General features: G+C 42.9%; 1 protein-coding gene across 2 annotated transcripts in view; it reads left to right on the forward strand.

Annotated features, from left to right (window-relative positions):
- Positions 1 to 7,652: 7,652 nt before the first annotated feature.
- Positions 7,653 to 19,751, forward strand: part of nsmaf (neutral sphingomyelinase (N-SMase) activation associated factor) — a 106,297-nt gene continuing 94,198 nt past the window's right edge. The window contains exons 1-4 of one of the 2 annotated variants that reach the window (XM_069921432.1): positions 7,653 to 8,003; positions 11,541 to 11,620; positions 13,319 to 13,408; positions 14,822 to 14,900. In XM_069921432.1, coding sequence (XP_069777533.1) covers positions 11,550 to 11,620; positions 13,319 to 13,408; positions 14,822 to 14,900 — 240 coding nt within the window. In that variant the 5' untranslated portion in view covers positions 7,653 to 8,003; positions 11,541 to 11,549. The remainder of the gene's footprint in view (positions 8,004 to 11,540; positions 11,621 to 13,318; positions 13,409 to 14,821; positions 14,901 to 19,751) is intronic. The other variant, XM_069921431.1, reaches the window with a different exon arrangement.

Below are 19,751 nucleotides of genomic sequence, written 5' to 3' on the forward strand. Positions count from 1 at the left end.
TCTTCTGGAGCATTTCCTTGCATAGCAACACTGGAATCACAAACCTAATCTCTTTTGAAGACCAAACCTTTCACATTTGACAGTTCATCCCTGCATGCCCAATAATCCTGAATGCCCATTGGACAGACATTTTTAGCTCTTTCATTGTTTCATCTGTCTCTGTTGCTTTCCTGATCTGCTCTGTTCTATTTCGGGATTCTGGAAATGAGATGATAATCGTGTCAACATAGATCTGTTTCTCCTGATTAACCTCTTGGTCACTCTTCTTTCTTGTCAACTGATCGAGATAGTGCATAAGCTGTAAATATATATTTTCCTGGTGTGTAGATCATTTTCACATGGTATTTCTGCAGCCTTATCAACATGCGCTGTACTCTCATGGGACAGTCATTCAGTGGTTTGGACATAATTGAGACCAATGGTTTATGGTCTGTCTCTACTTCAAGAGCAGGTCCATAAATGCATTGATCGAACCTTTTGCATGCATAAGCTCTTTCTCTATCTGTGCATAGTTGGTTTCTGCACTTGTTAAAGCCCTTGATGCATAGGCCACAGGTTGCCATGTGTTTTCATTACTGCTGCAGTAGTACTACTCCAAGGCCATGTCGTGATGCATCAGTCGAGATCTTGGTGTGCCTATCCAGATCATAAAACTTTAGTACAGGTTCTACTGTTAGGACTATTTTGAGTGCCTGGAAGCACTCTTGTTGCTCGTGCGACCAGACCCATTCATTTTTCTGCTTGAGGAATGACTCCATTTTATTTATTTTCTTTTCTGTGTTGTTTATTCTTCTTCTTAAATCATTGAATTCCTGTGTTTGCCATTCTTTAAATGACTCCATGTATCCTCTAACAAGAGCAAGTATATCCTTTACCTTGCCTTTCCCTTTATCTATTTCACTGTATTCTTCCTCTTCTTCTTCCTCTAGGTTGGCCATCTGTTGTTTCTTTGCTGCCCTTTCCTCCTCTTCTTTCTTGTTTCCATTGTCTTCTGTGGTCTCTTCTTGCTGCAGGTGTTCTGCAGCTGTCGTTGCCGGCTGTGGAGATCGACTCCCCAGCTGGTCCCCCCTCCCGTCGGTGTGTTTTTTTTCATGCGCGGTTGCGCACTTTTACTCGGTTCTGTGAGCCATTGTTGTAGTTCTTTTTCTACCGACCTGAGGTAGTGGGGTCTTCTCTCCACAGCGGGCCTCTTCGGACAGGTAAGGCCTTCACCTTTTTCCTCCGTTGTCTTCTCTTCCTCTCTTCTTTCCGTTGATTTTGATTTTTCTCCTTTTGTCTCCATCTTCTTTCCACCTTTATACTCACTTTTCTTTAACTTGTATTTCTGTGCCTTTGTATTTTCTCTTGTTTTTCCCGACTTTTCTGGAGAGGGCTGGAGTTCACCGTCCGGCCATTACTCCATCACGTGACTCCTCCCTGCTTGAGGAATGACTTAAGTGGTGCTAACACAGTTGACAGAAGAGGGATGAACTTAGCCAGGTAAGTTACCATCCCCAAGAAAGGTCTCACCTCCTCTTTGTTTTGGGGCCTCAGAAAATACTCAATGGTTGATATCTTTCTTGGATCAAGCTCACTCCCTGTTCAGATAAGACAAGGTCAGTATCTTTACACCAAACTCACTTTTCTCTTTATTTAATTTCAAAATGACATTCCATGTCATGTCAAGTACTTGTCTTAGTTGTGTATCATATTCATTATCGGTGGACCCCCATACAATGATGTCATCCAACATGGTCTCAACTCCAGGTATACCTCAAAGATCATGTGGATGGTTTTATGGTAGACATCTGGTACGGACAAGATCCCACATGATAGCCGAAGAAAGCATTATCTTCTTTGTGGAGTATTGAAAGTGCATAGTCTTGAACTTGATTCATCTGCCAAATCCCTAATGACAGAATGAATTTACTAAACCACTTGAAAGGCATGGACAGAGTAGATAGAGAAAGTTACTTCCCATCGTGGGGGAGTCTAGGACAAGAGGGCCCAACTTCAGGATTGAGGGGTGTATGCTTAGAACAGACACTGGGAGGAATTTCTTCAGACAGAGTGGTTAATCTGTGGAATTTGTGGCCACAGGCTTTTGTGGAGGACATGAAATTTGGTTTATTTAAGGCAGAGATTAGCCTCAGCATCAAAGGTTATGGGGAGAAGGCCAGGCAATGGGCTGAGTGGGAAAATGGATCAGCTCATGATTAAATGGCGGGGCAGAATTGATGGACTGAATAGCATAGTTTTGCTCTTATGTCTTATGGTCATAAGATTCTGAAATATTTAATTGAAGAAATTACAATTCATGTACCTGACATTAGTTTAACAAGGCTGAAAAGGTTCTCAATTAGTTACAATTTAGATACAATTAAGATTGTAATCCCACTTCAAGGAAAACATTTTTATAAGAACTATGAAAATAGCTATTAAAAACCTTTAAATGTTTGTCGTATTCACAAATTTCTTCAAAGGAAGGTTACATAACACTGTTTTGAAAGCACAAAATCACCAGGAGCAACTTCTGAATTTCTATGTTCAAATGCGTCTTTTATTTGATTACATGTTTAGACTGTGTATAGTTTATTTTTTGGACTACCAATTACCATATTTTTACACATATAACATTTGCATTATATGCATATTTTACAAACCAGGTACTCCCCACACGTTATATGTGGGTGAGCACGATGCGAGAATATTTTTGCATTGAAAAAACTTGCTCAATTAATAGCTTGCATGGGAAGTTGAAATGGCAACTTATAGCCAGTGTGCGAATATTAGCAAGTGTGGGAATATAATAGTGGCATTGAGAGAGCACGCACAATAGCAGCCATGGGAAAAAAAAACAATTTATAGTGAGTGTGGGAATATTATAGCAAGCATGAGAATGTAATAGAAGCAATGAAATAATGGGCACAATTTATAACAAGCATTGGAAATGTTGATCTTTGCAATATCTCTGTACTGAAAGCCATGGTATTCCTATAAAAAGGACATTCTGGTTAGGGCACTGCACCTTATCGATGTTAATTGCTCAGTCCCATACCTGAGGGAGGAGATTAACACGAAGTGCCTCTGATTTGAGACAACAGGCCCTTTCATGCAAGGCCTCCACCTGGAGGCCAGCTATAAGCATGGAGAGAAAACATAAAACTTAACTTACTGAAATAAAGAGGTGAAATTTTCGAACAAGCATCATTATCACCATGGCCGCCTTCTTCAAAGTGTTGGATGTAGGGCTCCATCCTGGAGAAAGATCACCTCACAGTTTCAATCATTTCTCCACTAATTTTTGGAACCTTCTGTATGCTCATTTTCTGCAGCTTCTTGTTGCCTGCATCTCTGCTGGTTCCATGGCATGCCCTTTGATGGTTGCTGCCTGATTTTGATGGTTCCATGCAAATTACTGGAATTTGCGGATCTCTTACCTTAGGACCTATTTCTCAGTGAAAGCCCACCAAAGATGAAATTCCTTAGCACCTTCAATGTACCAGAGTAACGTTTTGTCAATTTAAAAAAATATATATTTGAATATCAGAATGAAGCTGTTCAAACTATAGGGTCCACACTCCAGACCCAAATCTGAGGAGTTGAGCTGCATAAACCAGTTTGAACCCTCATTCTCAGCAGCCACGTCTCACTAAGGCAGACATTGATGATCACTTCACCACCACCAACTTTAATGAATCAGTAGATCTTTTAGAAAAGGGGACCTGAGCAAAGAACTCATGGTCTACTGGTAGCATGGATTCCTGTCCTCCTACTTGCAGCAGCCATCTCAAAACATGGAAAAATACAAGAACTGTCTCTGAAAACTCCTCCAAATTAATCAGAAGGGTCCTCTTACCCATGACTGAGGCCCTAATTATTAGTTGTTTGTGGTTCAAATACATTGTTGCTCACCTCCCAGATAAGATGCTCTGTCATGAGAGGATTGTATCCAGGATGTTGCAAAGCTATCTTGAAGAAGCACACATCTGTACTGACACTCAGGATCACTGGCCCACACCGCCGATGTGGAAAAGAAGCATTCAGGGCAGTGTTGAGATTGGGTACACAAGAAGGCCCTGCAAAAGCAGCAAAAAGTGAACAACTCACCCACCACCCTGTCATGAACCTTGTATCTCATCTGTGCAAGTGTCAGTGCTCCTCACATGGATCACGCCAGTCACAACAGAACTGACAACATTGGAATGGAAGTAGGTCTTCCTCCATCCTGAGGAACTGCCAAAGAAAAAGAAAACTTTGGCTGCCCTTTCTCTTGCTCATTACAGTACGAATCTCCTTGGCCTCTGCTGGTTGCTATGGGACGGTTGTAGCTGACAGAAACAGTGTAGAATGATGTGTCCAGGCATGGAGGGGAGGCCACATTTTCTGAATGAGTTGCAAATGTCCTGGAGTAAAAAGCTGCAGTCCGAGAACAGATAGTTGGAGGAACTAAGAAAAGGGATGCCGTCCTTTCAAGAGTTAGCATAGAAGGAGATGTGGGTATAAATGAGTTTATAGAATCAATGGATAGCTTGCCTCTTCAGTTCATTTGTTTATTTTCAGCTGATTGTACATATAAGACCAGACAAAACAGCATTTCTCCAGACCATGGTCCAAGCACAAAAACACACAATACACAGAACATAATGATCACATAAATAATTAAACTAAATATTATATCAATATTTGGCATGATTTCACAGTTACTGGATACTGTTCATCAATCTCACAGCCTGTGGAAAGAAGCTATTCCCCAGCCTGGCAGTCCTGGTTTTAATGCTCCTGTACCTTCCTGGTGGTAGTAAGTTAATGATACTGTGCGCTGGATGGAATGGGTCTTTAATAATTTTTTGAGCCTATTTAACCAATGTTCCTGGTAAAAGTCATCTATATCAGAAAGGGAGAGCCCAGTGATCCTCTCAGATATTTTAATGATCTTCTGTACAGACTTCCAATCTTGTCTTTGCAACCACCATTCCACACAATGATGCAGCCATGCAGGACACTCTCAATTTTGTTCTTGTAAAAAAGTTGTCAAGATGGGGCTAGTAACTTTGCCCTCCTCAGGAAGTGAAGTCTCAGCTGTGTCTTCCTGATGACTAAGGAGGAGTTGTGAGTCCAAGATAGGTTGCCCCTTATACGTACACTAAGGATCTCAGTGATCTCCACTCTCCATGTCAGAACCGTCAATATGTAGTGGAAAATGGTCGATCTTTGTCCTCCTCAAGTCCACAATTATCTCCTTTGTCTTATCCACATTGAGACTCAAGTTGTTGTCCTTGCACTGTTTTACAAGCCTTTCAACATCCTCTTTGTAAGCCAACTCATCATTGTTGCTGATGACCAATTACTGTTATATCATCCATAAATGTGATGATTCTGTTGGAACTGAATCAGGCACTGCAGTTAGTCAGCAGCATGAACAGTAGTGGGCAGAGCACACAGCCCTGAGATGCACCAATACTCAGTGTGATGGGGCTTGAGGAGTTGCTATCAGCCAGACAGACTGGTCTTTCTGTCAAGAAGTCTAGAATACAGTTGCAGAGAGAATATCCCTCTCTGCAACTGCCAGTGAGAACAGTTTATCAACCATCTTTCCAAGAAGTCAAATTTTCTTCTTCAGTTTTCTTCTTGAGAGTCTTTTTCTTCCATGATGAGGCTGCGTTCTTTATTTTCAAAAGAGCAGTCGGAAAGCAGATTCCCTTTTGAAATCTACTTATTTTCTGTATTCCCTTTTTATTAGTAGCAACACATAACAGTACCTATTCTGGTTATGGTAATTCAATCCTGTCTTTCACAAGGTTCCAACTCCTGTGCAAGTGTCACACAGGGTCTTAATTTCTGAAACTGATCCAAAAATTTCTGAATTTGATAAATATATTTCTCAGATCATGTGACATTCATCATCAACGAGGTCAGTCCCATTTCTTGGAAATCACATGATTTCTTGGAATGAAATCTTGGAAATTCCATGACCATGGAATCCTTAACAGTTTTAGTTTAATTTCTGCAAAACTTCTTACCTTTTCCAAAACCACTCTATATGCATAACAACCTCTGACCTCATCTCTGTTCAAGAGTTTTAATTGCTTTTAAGAACCACATCTGGTACTTGAGTTTCAATTAAGAACACTTCTGTTCCTTTGTGGCTCTGCTTTCCAGATGCAGCGACTCCAAGAATGAACTCCCATATGAATGTATTGTATGGGTGCCCTGTAACTGACCCATAATTAACCTAAGATGTAACCCAAGGATTAATATTAACAAATCCATTACAGTGGGTCATGGATAGGAGATAGAAGCAGCCAGTCAGAAGTTGAAAGGGGCTAACAGTAGAGAGGCGAATGCTTATGTAGAGAAGGGCGGGGGAAGGATTAAGAGTGGTGTTTGGGTGGGGATGGGATAGAGAAGTGAGGAACATGGCAGGATAGGCAGAAGGGCAGATTAGCCACAGTGCAGCTCTGGGTATGGAAGCAGGCTGAAGGTGACTGTCTGTAGGTGTTGACAGAGCCGACACTTGTAATGTGACAGCAGCTTCTGCTGGTGTCTGTGGAAGGAGCTGGAACTGACCCTAATGGTAGTTGCAATGCATGGCAGACTCACTGTAAGGGATAATGGAATGTGAGGAGTCAAACAAGTGCTAAGTAAGAATGAATTATGATGGGTTAAATAAGGGTTAAGCAAGTATAATAAAATAGAGGTCTTCAAAAACAGGATAGCAAGTAGATAGATTTAGCAAGTCCTGGGGGTTGATTAATGAGTAAGAATAAAGACATGACACTTCCTGGTAAACAAGTTTGCAGAAAGGCACATAAACTGATAAGAAGTTAGAATACACGTAGGCAGAATTACCTAATGCTAAACCAATCCAGGAGGCAGAAGAATGTTAAGGGGGAAGGTACTTCTGTACTGAAATGGAATGTATAAAAAATTGGGTAAGCCCCAGTATCTGTGTATTCCCAGGGTAAGAGGAAGCACCCAACTTTGCATTGTTGTAAAATATATGTTGTTCTCAATTTTTGTCTCGAGTTAAATCTGTGAAGGCACCTCTGCTTCTCACACTCACCATTGCTGATAACTGTTGGCTGTGCTGAAACCATTCTGTGAGCCAAAAATACCCAGTGCTGATCGATGGAGAGGTGTTGAATCCATCTCCTACTGGTGACTGTGATCGTTGCCTGCTGGGGTAGATGGGCTGTGCTGTTGGTGCCCCCTGCTGGTGAGGATGGGCTCTGCTTGAACTGCCCTCCTGCTCGTCAGCATGGACTGTGCTGGTGGAGCCCCCTGCTGGTGAGGTTGAGCTGTGCTGGAGCCCATTCCTTGCTGATAAGAATAGGCTGTGCTGGAGCCCATTCCTTGCTGACAAGGATGGGCTGTGCTGGAGCCCATTCCTTGCTGATAAGGATGGGCTGTGCTGGAGCTGCCCCAACGGCTATGGTTGGGGTGTGTTGATGCTGACCCCTGCTGGTGTGATTGGTGGTGCTGGTGTTACCACTCCTGGTGAGAGTGGATGGGCTGTGCTGGAGCAGCCGCCGCCTGCTTGGGAAGGCGGGAGGTGGCAGAACCGCGCTCTATCGGGTGGAGGCGTTGGTAGGCAGGTGGTGGTGGAGCCGCCCCCTGCCGGTGTTGGTATGCAGGTCGTGGTGGTGGTGGTAGTGGAGCCGCCCGCTGCCGGCGTTGGTGGGCAGGTCGTGGTGGTGGTGGTGGTGGAGCCGCCCGCTGCCGGCGTTGGTAGGCAGGACGTGGTGGTGGTGGTGGTGCCGCCCCCTGCCGGTGTTGGTAGGCAGGTCGTCGCGGTGGTGTTGGTGGAGGTGCCCCCTGCCGGTGTTGGTAGGCAGGACGTGGTGGTGGTGGTGGTGCCGCCCCCTGCCGGTGTTGGTAGGCAGGTGGTGGTGGTGGAGCCGCCCCCTGCCGGCGTCGGTAGGCAACGGCTTCCTGCCGTGCGGTGGATTGCGGCCGTGTCGGTGCCGTTGGCTCAGTGTCCAGATGGCGTTTGTGAAGAAGCAGCGGCGGCTCAAAGAGAGGTGAGTGTGGCCTCGGGATCTGATAAGGGTGCTTGCGGGCAGGTTCAGGGCAGAGCCCGGACCAGGAACCAGTCCCTCTGTCAGGGCCGAACCAAGCGCCGGCCGGGCCCGGCTGCTGGAGGGTGTCCAGCTTCCCGCATCGCTTCCTCGTCCGTGCCCGGTGGGGGGATGTGCTGGGCCCAGAGGTCGGGCCTCCAGCTCCTCCAGGGGATGCCCGACTTTTGTTTAATCTTTAATCGTCATTGGTTCTGGTTGTGGTTCGCGATGGAGACTCGTCAGGTTTGTAATCTTTGCCGGAGCTTCCTGCGTCCCAGTAGGTGGTTGGCAGCCTTGCCGCATCCTAGGCATTGGAAAGTATTTCCCTGAACTTCCTAGTTGGCCATTACCATTGCATATTTAAGTTGGTTTTTAATCCCTATTTCGAACAGACTTCCACCGAGTATTTCCGTCACCCCGCGCTTCTCGAGGTGGAACTTTCTCTGCTGTCTGTTCAGGACTTTCCCTGTGTTGGTTTGAACAACTCCTTGGTTTGGTGGCTCTCGACCTTTTTCACCCAGTTTGCCATGTGACCTACAGGGGAACTTTCAAGCTCGATTCCATTGTGTCTGTGACTCTTGTTTCTTCAGGTGGGGAAGTCGTCTTTGGGAGATGCCAATGCGAAACCCAGGAAAGTTGCTGCCTTGTAACTGCCACCATAGTGAGTCAGTAGTAAAGGATTGGATTGGCATCCACCCCCCTGGAACTCCAATGGTCTCTTTTTTTTGGTCCTGTCCAAGTTGGAACAATCCTCATCCATGCAGTGAACAATATTCCATCACATTCTGCATGGCTTTCTACCATGCGTGAAATACTCTAGGAATATGGGTGGTGCAGAATAGCTTTCACTGGGCCTGTTCTTATGGGCAAGGGGAAGAAAATACCTACAAGAATTGTATGGAGACCTCCAGTACTGTTGGAATTAGGGATGACATTAATCAGAAAATTAGAGATGTGTACAAAAAATATACAGTTGTAATCATGGGTGACTTTAATCTACCCAGATTAGATTAACCAAGTGGATAGGTTGAATTTGGACTTGGCAAATGCTTTTAACATGGGCCAACGTGAGAGATCAGTGTGCACAATGAAAGCACGTGTCTTGGTCACTTACTGACATGGATAGAGAGGTGGTTTGGAGATGGGAAACAAAGGAGGCATTAACATATTTTCTCCATGGAAGAGCTTCTCCAACTATTCACAATATATATTGAAAATTTAGATGAGAGAATTAAATATATTTCCAAGTTTCTGAATTCTACAATGCTGGGTGGGATTGTGAGCTGTGAATGAGGATGCATGAAGGTTCCAGTATCATTTGGACAGATTGAATGAATGAGGAAACACCTGGGTGATGTAGACTGCTGTGGATGAAGTAAGGTAATCCACTTTTGTGGCAAAGCAATTGATGAGGGGGAAAAGAGGAGGTGCCACAAGACTTGGGTGTACACCTGTCCATGAAAATAGGACATCAGTACAGCAGGCATTTGGGAAGTCCTGAGAACGATGAGCGTTGCAGTGAGAGGAATAAGATACAGAAGGAAGGCCATCTTACTGTAGTTATTCAGGCATCTGGTTTGCAGATCTAGTTTTGTCTCCTTTTTTGAGCAAAGATGTTATTGCTGTGGAGAGCAGTTTATGAGACTGATTTCTGGATGGCATGATTGATGTATTAAAGAGAGTTAGGGATTATTGGGTGTATTCACGACAGTTTGTGAGAATGAGAGGTGACCTCTGAAACATTCAAATTCTAAGGGAACTGGACTGACTTGATGTAAGAAGGGTGTTCCTGATGATGGCAAAACCAGATCCATGGCTCACAGGCTGAGATAAGCTAAGGACTTGAGTGATAAATTTATTCATCTAAAGCATGTTGAATTAGTGGAATTCTTGGACACAGAAGGCAGTTAAGGACAAATCATGTACAAGTTCAAGTTGTAATATCTTAAAAGGATAAATAGATTAGGGGATGTGTGGTGAAAACAGGAAGAGTGTGCTGCATTTGGATGATCATACTGAATAGCAGAGCAGACTGGAAGGGCCAAATGGCCTTATCCTTATTTTCTATACATTACATATGTTTCTATGAGCCAGGAATCTGCTCTGAGAAATCCTTCCAGCAATATCTCAGGGCTGAAATTAACCTATACAGCCACAGCATCCTTCATTGTACGAGGTATGTGTTGATCTTTTGCTCTCATTCCTACGGCCTTCCATTTCAAAAGGTCGTTTACACAACCATTTGTGGCCTTCGGGTTGTAATGCTAACTTTCATTTCTGTTCTTTTGTCCATACTTGGATCAGGGCTGTTATGGTGTAGAGCTGAGTGGTCCTTGCAAAATGCAAACTGAGCATCAGTGAGATGCACTTTAGGGAGACCATGCAACTTTAGACATACAGCACAGTAATAGGCCATTTTGGCCCACAAGTCCATGCAGCCCAATTTACACCCAATTGACCTACACCCTCAGGTATGTTTTGAATGGTGGGAGGAAACAAGTACCTAGGGAAAATTTGTCAAACAACTTTTCCATTTGCCACTGCTTTGAAAGTGGACTGATGGGGAAGAAAGTGGTTAAATCAGTGTTTGAACTATAGAACAGCACAGAAATGGGCTCTTGGCTCATCTAGTCGTGCTGAACTATTAATCTATCTGGCCCCATCAACCTGCCCTCTCACCATATCCTTCCATACCCCTTCCATCCATATACCTATCTAATATTTTAAATATTGAAATAGAACATGCATCCACACTTCCTCAGGCAGCTCGTTCCACACTCTCACCACCCTCTGAGTGAAGAAGGTCTCCCAAATGTTCTGCTTAAACATTTCCACCTTTCGCTCTAAACCCATGTCCTCTAGTTCTTGTCTAACCCAAATTCAGTGGGGGGGAAAGTGTGCTTGCATTTACCCTATCTATGCCCCTCCTAAATTTCTATACCTCTATCAAATCTCCCCTCATTCTTCAGTGCTCCAGGGAATAAAGTCCTAACCTATTCAACCTTACCCTACAACTTGACTCCTCAGGTTCCAGCCACATCCTTGTAAACATTTTCTTTCGATCTTGTTGGTATCTTTCTTGTAGGTAGATGACCAAAACTGTACCCGATATTCCAAATTTGGCCTAACCAATGTCTTGTACACCTTCAACATAAAATCTCAACTCCTATGTTCAATACTTTGATTTATGAAGGCCAATGTGCCAGAAGCCCTCTTCACAACTCGATCTACCTGTGACACCACTTTCAAGGAATTATGTATCTGTATTCCCAGGTCCCTCTTCTACTACACTACCAGTACATATGTCCTAACCTGGTTCATCTTAAAGTGTCACACCTCACACTGGTCAGCATTAAATTTCATTTGCCATTTTGCAGCCCATTTTTCCAGCTGGTCCTGATCCAGCTGCAAGCTTTGAAAGCCTTCCTTGCTCTCCACTATACCTCCAATTCTTGTGTAATCTGCTAACTTGCTGATCTGATTTATTACATTATCATCCAGATCATTGAAATGATGATGAACAACAATGGTGCAAGGACTGATTCCTGTGGCATAGCACTCATCACTAATCTACGAGCAGAGTATGTTTCATCAACTATTATTCTCTCCTTTCTGCAGGCAAGCCAATTCTGAATGCAAGTAGCCAAGGTTCCATGCACTTGACTTTCTGATGAGTTTACTAAAATCCATATTCAGCACATCCACTGCCTTGCCTTCATCAATTTCTTTTGGCATTTGAGCTTGCGAGGTATGATATGCCCCTCAAAATTATGTTGACTATCCCTGAGAAGATGATGCTTCTCTAAATGCTCTTGAATTCTGTTCCTAAGAAGCCTCTCCAATAGATTGCAAACTGCTGAAGTAAGACTCACTGGTCTATAATTCCCAGGATTCCCCTATTGTCTTTCTTAAACAAGAGGACTGTATTTTCCATTCTGCAATTCTCTGGTAGCTCTCCTATAGCCAGGAACGATGCAAAGATCATTACTGATGCCTTTTTCTCTCCTTTCAATAGTCAGTCACAATATTGACTGTACTGATTCAACAAGATGGCAAACAAAATAGTGCTATCTGAATTCTCACATTGCTGAAATGATCAGATAGCACAAAATTGGGCTGGTGCTTATATTGCCTGGGAAAAGAAATAGTGGCATTGAGAAGGCAGTTTAAAGAATACCCAAGTTAATTCCTGGCGTGAGAAAATTGTTCTATATTACGACTAAAGTTGGGTCTGTTTTCTTTTGAGTCTTGAAGAATTAGGAATTATTTGAACACAAGATTCTCTGAGGGCATAGGGGAAATGTGATGTTTTCATTAGTGTCCTCTCTAATGAGAGGACACAATTTAAAGATAAGATATGTCGGAATTGCTTCTTGCTGAAGGTTATAAGTGTCTAGAACCCCAAAAAGATCAGTGGATTGAGGGCTATAGGGATTAGAACCTACAACTTTATAGCACATGATGTTATGATAACCCGTATATACCTACCAAAACAAAAATCTAAATCCTCCCTGCCTCATAACCCTATGTTTTTCTTTAATCCATGTGCCTGTCTAAGAGTCTCTTAAATACCCCTATTGTTCCAGGCTCTACTACCACCCCTGGCAATGCATTCCAGGCACCCACAACTCTCTGAATTAAAAAAATTACCCCTGATTTCTCCCCTAAATTTCCTTCCCTTCACTTTATACTGAGGCCCTCTGCTGTTTGCTATCCCCATCCTGGGAAAAAGATACTGACCTTATCTGTGCCTCTCATCATCTTGTAGACCTCTATTAAGTCACCTCTCATCCTTCTGCGCTCCAAAGAGAAAAGCCCAACTCTGCTCACCTTGCTTCATAAGACATATTTTCCAATCCAGGCAACATCATGATAAATCTCTGCATCCTCTCCATAACTTGCACATCCTTCCTATAATGAGCTGACCAGAACGGAGCACAATAGTCCCATGTGTGATCTCACCAGCAATTTAAAAAGCTGCAACATTACCTCATTTTTCAGACACAAGGAAGATTTGAAGCCTGGGTTGATCTGCCATGATCACATTGAACAGCTGTGCAGGTTTGAGGGGCTCAGTGTTCTCCTCCCGCTCCTGTTTCTTGTACGATCAACAGCTGCAGATTAGCTTTGCATATTTGACATTTATTTGTCAAATAAATGTAAAGTCTGTTCCTCTTAATATTTATTAAATGATAATCTAGCTATTTAGCTTTGTTGTTTAAAATGGAAGATCATTTCTTTTTGATACTCCATGTTTATCTTTTTTTTATATCAAATAGGTTTACTCTGCTGCTACTTGACCTTGAGGAATATTTCTTTGACCATCACAGATTTTATCATGTATTTACAGACAGCAAAGGAGAAAAGAGGTATTGTACATATGAACTCAAGTTATTGTGGAGAGTTTTAGGTTTTTGTGTCTTTATATTGATATACCCAGCAAAACCATTAGTTAATTTTCCCTTGGCTAAGCGGAGCTTTTGAGCAGAAAATAAACGTGATTAAGAAGCAGGACTCATTTGTGAACAGCTTTTCCAGTTCTATTTTTAAATTTGAAAATTTACTCTATTTGTTTAAGGTTAAAAACTACAGCGTATTTAGTTTTTGCTCCTTGAAGTAGACACTTATTGATATTTTACATTTTTGAAAATAATTAAATAGATTTTTTTTTTTAAATAGCAAAAATGCTGCATTTGGTCTCTTGCCTGTTAAACTCAGGGCAAAAATGAATAGGGATAAATTGCTCTTTGGTGGAGATGGATCTTTATGAATAACAGGTTAGGCTCAAATTTGATGTTCCAGGAGGCTGAATAGGCTGCTGTCCTTTACAATCACATGATAAATGGTCACTTTGGTTAGGTATTGGTGGTCCAATAGACAGTGATTAATATTGTTTTAGGTTACAACAGGATAAAACAAGTGGGAAAGTGGGCAAGGGAATTGTCATGACTTGGACAAGTGCAATGTGATAGTTTTTGGGAAGTTAAACCAGGTAGGACATACATAATGAATGGAAGCATTCTGGAGCAAAGAGGCCACGGCATGCAAAATTCCTTGAAAATGGGTAATGAGGAAGATTTTCATCGGCCAAGGAATTGAGTACAAGAGTTGGGAAGGTATGTTATAGTTGTACAAAACGTAGGTTCAGCCATATTTGCACTATTGTGTGCATTTCTCATCACAAAACAATAGGTAAATGTGATTAATCTAGAGAATGAACATGCATAAAAGACTTACAAGGGCGTTGCCTGGATAGGAGGGCTAAAATTATTAGGAGCATTTGAATAGGCACGGTCTGTTTTCCCTGAATAAGGCTGAGAGTTATAGGTAGGTTAGATGGTGTTTGGTTTCCACGGTAGGTGTGTCTCAACCTCGAGGGCATAGGTTTGGAGTGGAGGTTTGATCTGAGGGGTAAATATTTTAAAGACAGTAGTTAGCATCTGGCAGGGGAGGTGGTGGAGGCAGAAAGAGTAAAAATATGTAAGCGCTATCTGGACAGTGGTCGAATGAGCAAGAATAGAGGGATAGGGAGTTTAGGCAGGCAAATGATGGATCAAGTTTGTATGCTGTACAACATTGACTCTATTTACATTTCTGTAAGTCATGACTTACAGTATATCTCCATTAATTTAAGCTTTTTACCTATTTTTAAGTTGCATTTTTTGTTACTTTTTTCAACCAAATATTCATTATGGGGGAGACAAAAATATTATTTATACTCATTGCAATAGTTAGCCATCATACCACATCTATCTGACATCAGGGCTTTGTTTTTATTGCAGAACAACTAAAGGCTCCCTGAAGATTTGTTCCAAATCATTGATCTTTGAACCAGATCAAATAGCTGAACCCATTTTAAAGGTGCAGTCTATATGAAGTATTTTTGCATTCTTTTAATACCTGTTGTACCATAATCAATATTTGCACATGTCACGCTGCTTGAAATATTTTTTAAGCTGGCTATATACTTGCAACTGTGTGTGTGTGTAAAATTATATGGTTTACATTTGCGATCAAGAGCTGACTCAAGAAATAAATCCAGCAATCTCGATCCTGCAAGTGGCATACTCTCTATCAATGGTACCCTTCAATCTTTCACAATGCCAGGATACCCCATTCCATCCACCTGCTCCTATTTTAAGTATAGAGGGGTGATATCTGTGAAGACCACTGTCTATTGGTCTGCACAGTCCTTCAGTACCCGGCCAGGTATGTTGTCTGGTCCCACTGTTTTGTGTGAGTTCACCTTGGCTTTATAGCCATGGCTGAAGTGAGGAGAACCCTATCCAAGGTGAAACCATACCAGGTGGTGGGACCAGACAACATACCTGGTCAGGTACTGAAGGACTGCGCTGACATATTGACGGAGATCTTCACAGACATCTTCAACACGTCAGTGTAGCAGTTCATCGTTCCCGTGGTGTTCAAGACAAACACCATAATCCCAGTTCCCAAGAGGGTGGCAATAACAGACCTCAATGACGACTGCACTGTGGCACTGATCTCCATCATTATGAAACACTTTGAGCATCTGGTGATGGAACGCATCAGAGCACATCTTCCAGAAATGCTGGATCCATTTCAATTTTCCTATAGAAGATATCATTCCATAGGCAATGCTATAGCCTCGTTTCTTCATGTCGTCCTGGCCCACTTGGAGAATGAAGCCTCATACACCAGGCTGCTGTTTATCAAAACTTCAGCTTTATGTTTAATACGATCATTGCGCATAGGTTGGTGGAGAAGCTGTCCTTGCTGGGACTCAACACCCTTCTCTGTAACTGGATCTTGACTTCCTAACAGAAAGACCACAGTCTGTCCAGGTCAGCAGAAGAACATTGAGCATTGTCACACTGAGCACTGGTGCACCTCAGGGTTGTGTGCTCAGCTGCTCCAGTTCACGCTACTGACGCATGTTATCAAGTTTGCAGATTACAATAGAAGTTAACCTCCAGCAACAACGATGAGTTGCACTACAGAGAAAAGATATAAAATCTTATGAAATGGAATGAAAGTAACAATCTGAGTCTCAATGTGAACAAGATGAAGGAGATGATCATGGACTTCAGGAGAACTAGGAATGACCACCCTCCTCTACACATAACAATTTGGTAGTAGAGAGAGGGGAGATCACCAAGTTCCTTGAAGTCCCGTTAACTAGTGACCTATCGTGGACAAGCAACTTGCAACAGCGACTGCACTTCCTGAGAAGACTGAAGTAGGCAAGGCTACCGACCACAATTATGTCAATCTTCTGGACGAACTCTATCGAGAGCGTCCTGGCTAGCTGCATCACAGTGTGGTACGGTTGCTGCAGAGAAATGGATCAGTCCACAGGACCATAAGAGGGGCAGAAAGGATCACTGGAGTCTCCCTCTCTCTCCCCCCACGTCGACATGGTCTACTGGGATCATTGTTTGAAGAGGGCGCGCAAAATTATTGAGGACCCCTTCCACCCTGCACACAGCATCTTTCAGCTGCTCCTGTTGGGGACGAGATACAGGAGAATCAGTTGGCACCACCAGGCAGAGAAACAGCTTCTCACAGGCAGTGAGAATGCTGAATGACCAAAGGAACTCCTCACACTAACCATCCGAGACTCTCAAATGTAACAAAACATTTTTTTTATTTGTATAGGTGAAATACCTATCCTGTATATGTATTGTTTGTCTATATGTTGGATATGTCTTGTACGTCTGCATGCTTTGCACTGAAGATAGGAGAATACTGTTTCATCATGTTGTACTTGTACAATCAGATGCCAATAAACTTGATTTGACTTGAAAGGAAGGAGGGGTGGGAATATATAAAAAGGCATAAAAGCGGAATGATCAAAGGTGGTAGGGAAGTGAGGAAAGGATTGAAGCAGAAAATAATGAAAAGTAGCAAGAGAACAATGTCAAACAGGTAAGAATGTAAATGACCAATTCAGCAATAGATTATTTATATAGATTTGGAATGTTACAACTTGAAATACAAATTGTCAGTAGTACACTGTACAATTTTGTACATGTTATAGCTCCCCTTAGGATGATGGTTTATACTTTGCATTCAGTTAGAATAAAAGCAAGAAAGATATCACAGTTGATCCATCAGAAATGCTAATTGTATTGATAGTATATGGGATAAGAAAATTGCTCCTTCTGCATTTTTTTAAAAGTGAAATACGATATGCTGCAGATGCTGTGATTGTAGTAAACACACTGAAATGCCGGAGGAACTCAGCTAGTCTTTTCAGCATCAATAGGAGACAAGGATATATTGCCATCATTTTGGGCCTGAGCCCTTCTTCAAAGAAAAATCAGAAAGTCTCAGAATTCAAACAATGGGGTGGGTCGGGGGTGGGGGGAATCCAGACCAACAAAATGTGTTATTGGATATAAGGGATGAGGTGAGAATTTGTCATCTCTGCAAAAGACTGGGAATGGAGAGATGACAGTGGAAGAAGGGAATGGGGTGAGGTCCTCCCCCTCCTCCCCTCTCTGCCTTCCGTAGGGACTGCTCCCTCCGTGACTCCCTTGTCCACTCCTCCCTACAACAATCGTCCCCTTGGGACCTACCCCTGTGACCGCAAGAGATGTTCCACTTGCACCCACTCCTTCTCCCTCAGGACCATTTTGGGCCCCAAACAGTCCTTCCAAGTGAAGCAACATTTCATTTGTGTATCCAGAGCTCCGGCTGTTGTCTTCTCTACATCGGAGAGACTGGACATAGACTGAGAGATTGCTTTGTTGATCACCTTGACTCTATCCGCTGCAATAGTGTGGATCTCCCAGTGGCCACTCATTTCATTTCTCCATCCCATTCCCTTGCCGATATGTCTGTCCATGGACTCATACTGCCAGACTGAGACGACCTATAACCTCGTCTTCCAACTAGGGACCCTCCAACTGGATGGCATTAATATAGACTTCTCTGGCTTTTGTTAAAACTGCCCCCCCCCCAACCCCCTGCTTCCCCTGTCATCTCTTCATTCCCTGTCTCCTTTCACACAGACATGATAAATTCTACTTAGTTCCTTATATCCAATTGGAACCTTTTGTTGGTTTGGATTCCTCCCCATTGTTTGAACTCTGAGACTTTCTGATATACTGTACCCTGTTTCTGCCTTTTCTGCTTTTTTTTTCCCCTGAGAAAGGGGTCAGGGCCAAAATGTCGGCACTATAATTTTGTCTCCTATAGATGCAAAAAGACAAGCTGAGTTCCTCCGGCACTTCAGTATTTTTACTGCATTTTTTATTAGTCTGGGCATTACTGTAAATAAGTCGAGATCATCTTTTATTTCAAGAAAGAGGTGAGTGAGGAAACAAGAGTAAGATTGCAGAGAACAGAAAAAATAGTAGGGAGAGCATGTAGACAAAAAGGTGATGGAAGTTTTGACAGATCCTTTCTTTTAAAATATGATTGAACTCAATCACATTGTGATCACTGCCCCCCAAGTATTCCTTTATCCTGCTTTTTTAATACTTTATTTAAATTTCTGTACATATTCATGTCCAAATACAGAAAATGACAATCATATATTTCAAATCAATTATACATGCTACATATTAGACCCCAATAAATCCCACCCTCCCCCCAAAATAAACCCTCCCAAAAAACAAGAGGAACAAAGAAAAAGATAGAGAGTACAGAAAAGATAAGAAAGAAAGAAAAGCAAACCTAGTTAGCAAAATATCACCACCATTCATGCAACTTTGCCTTCTCAACATCATCATTTATTTATCCCAAGGGGTTAGCAAGGTTTCACAAGGCTCAGGGAAAGCTCTTTATGTTAATACCTACAAAGTATGTGGACCAATTTTTCAAAAAAGTGTCATATTTATTCCTTAAATTATATGTATGGTAATTTTATCAAGCTCACACCAAGACACAAGAGAAACTTGTCCGTGAACTACTCTTTGCAGACGATGCCGCTTTAGTTGCCCATTCAGAGCCAGCTCTTCAGCGCTTGACGTCCTGTTTTGCGCAAACTGCCAAAATGTTTGGCCTGGAAGTCAGCCTGAAGAAAACGGAGGTCCTCCATCAGCCAGCTCCCCACCTTGACTACCAGCCCCCCCACATCTCCATCGGGCACACAAAACTCAAAACGGTCAACCAGTTTACCTATCTCGGCTGCACCATTTCATCAGATGCAAGGATCGACAACGAGATAGACAACAGACTCGCCAAGGCAAATAGCGCCTTTGGAAGACTACACAAAAGAGTCTGGAAAAACAACCAACTGAAAAACCTCACAAAGATAAGCGTATACAGAGCCGTTGTCATACCCACACTCCTGTTCGGCTCTGAATCATGGGTCCTCTACCGGCATCACCTACGGCTCCTAGAACGCTTCCACCAGCATTGTCCTCAACATTCATTGGAGCGCCTTCATCCCTAACATCGAAGTACTCGAGATGGCAGAGGCCAACAGCATCGAGTCCACGCGGCTGAAGATCCAGCTGCGCTGGGTGGGTCACGTCTCCAGAATGGAGGACCATCGCCTTCCCAAGATCGTGTTATATGGCGAGCTCTCCACTGGCCACCGTGACAGAGGTGCACCAAAGAAGAGGTACAAGGACTGCCTAAAGAAATCTCTTGGTGCCTGCCACATTGACCACCGCCAGTGGGCTGATATCGCCTCAAACTGTACATCTTGGCGCCTCACAGTTCGGCGGGCAGCAACCTCCTTTGAAGAAAACCGCAGAGCCCACCTCACTGACAAAAGAC

Source organism: Narcine bancroftii, chromosome 2 (assembly GCF_036971445.1).
Source record: "Narcine bancroftii isolate sNarBan1 chromosome 2, sNarBan1.hap1, whole genome shotgun sequence".
Lineage (NCBI taxonomy): Eukaryota > Metazoa > Chordata > Chondrichthyes > Torpediniformes > Narcinidae > Narcine > Narcine bancroftii.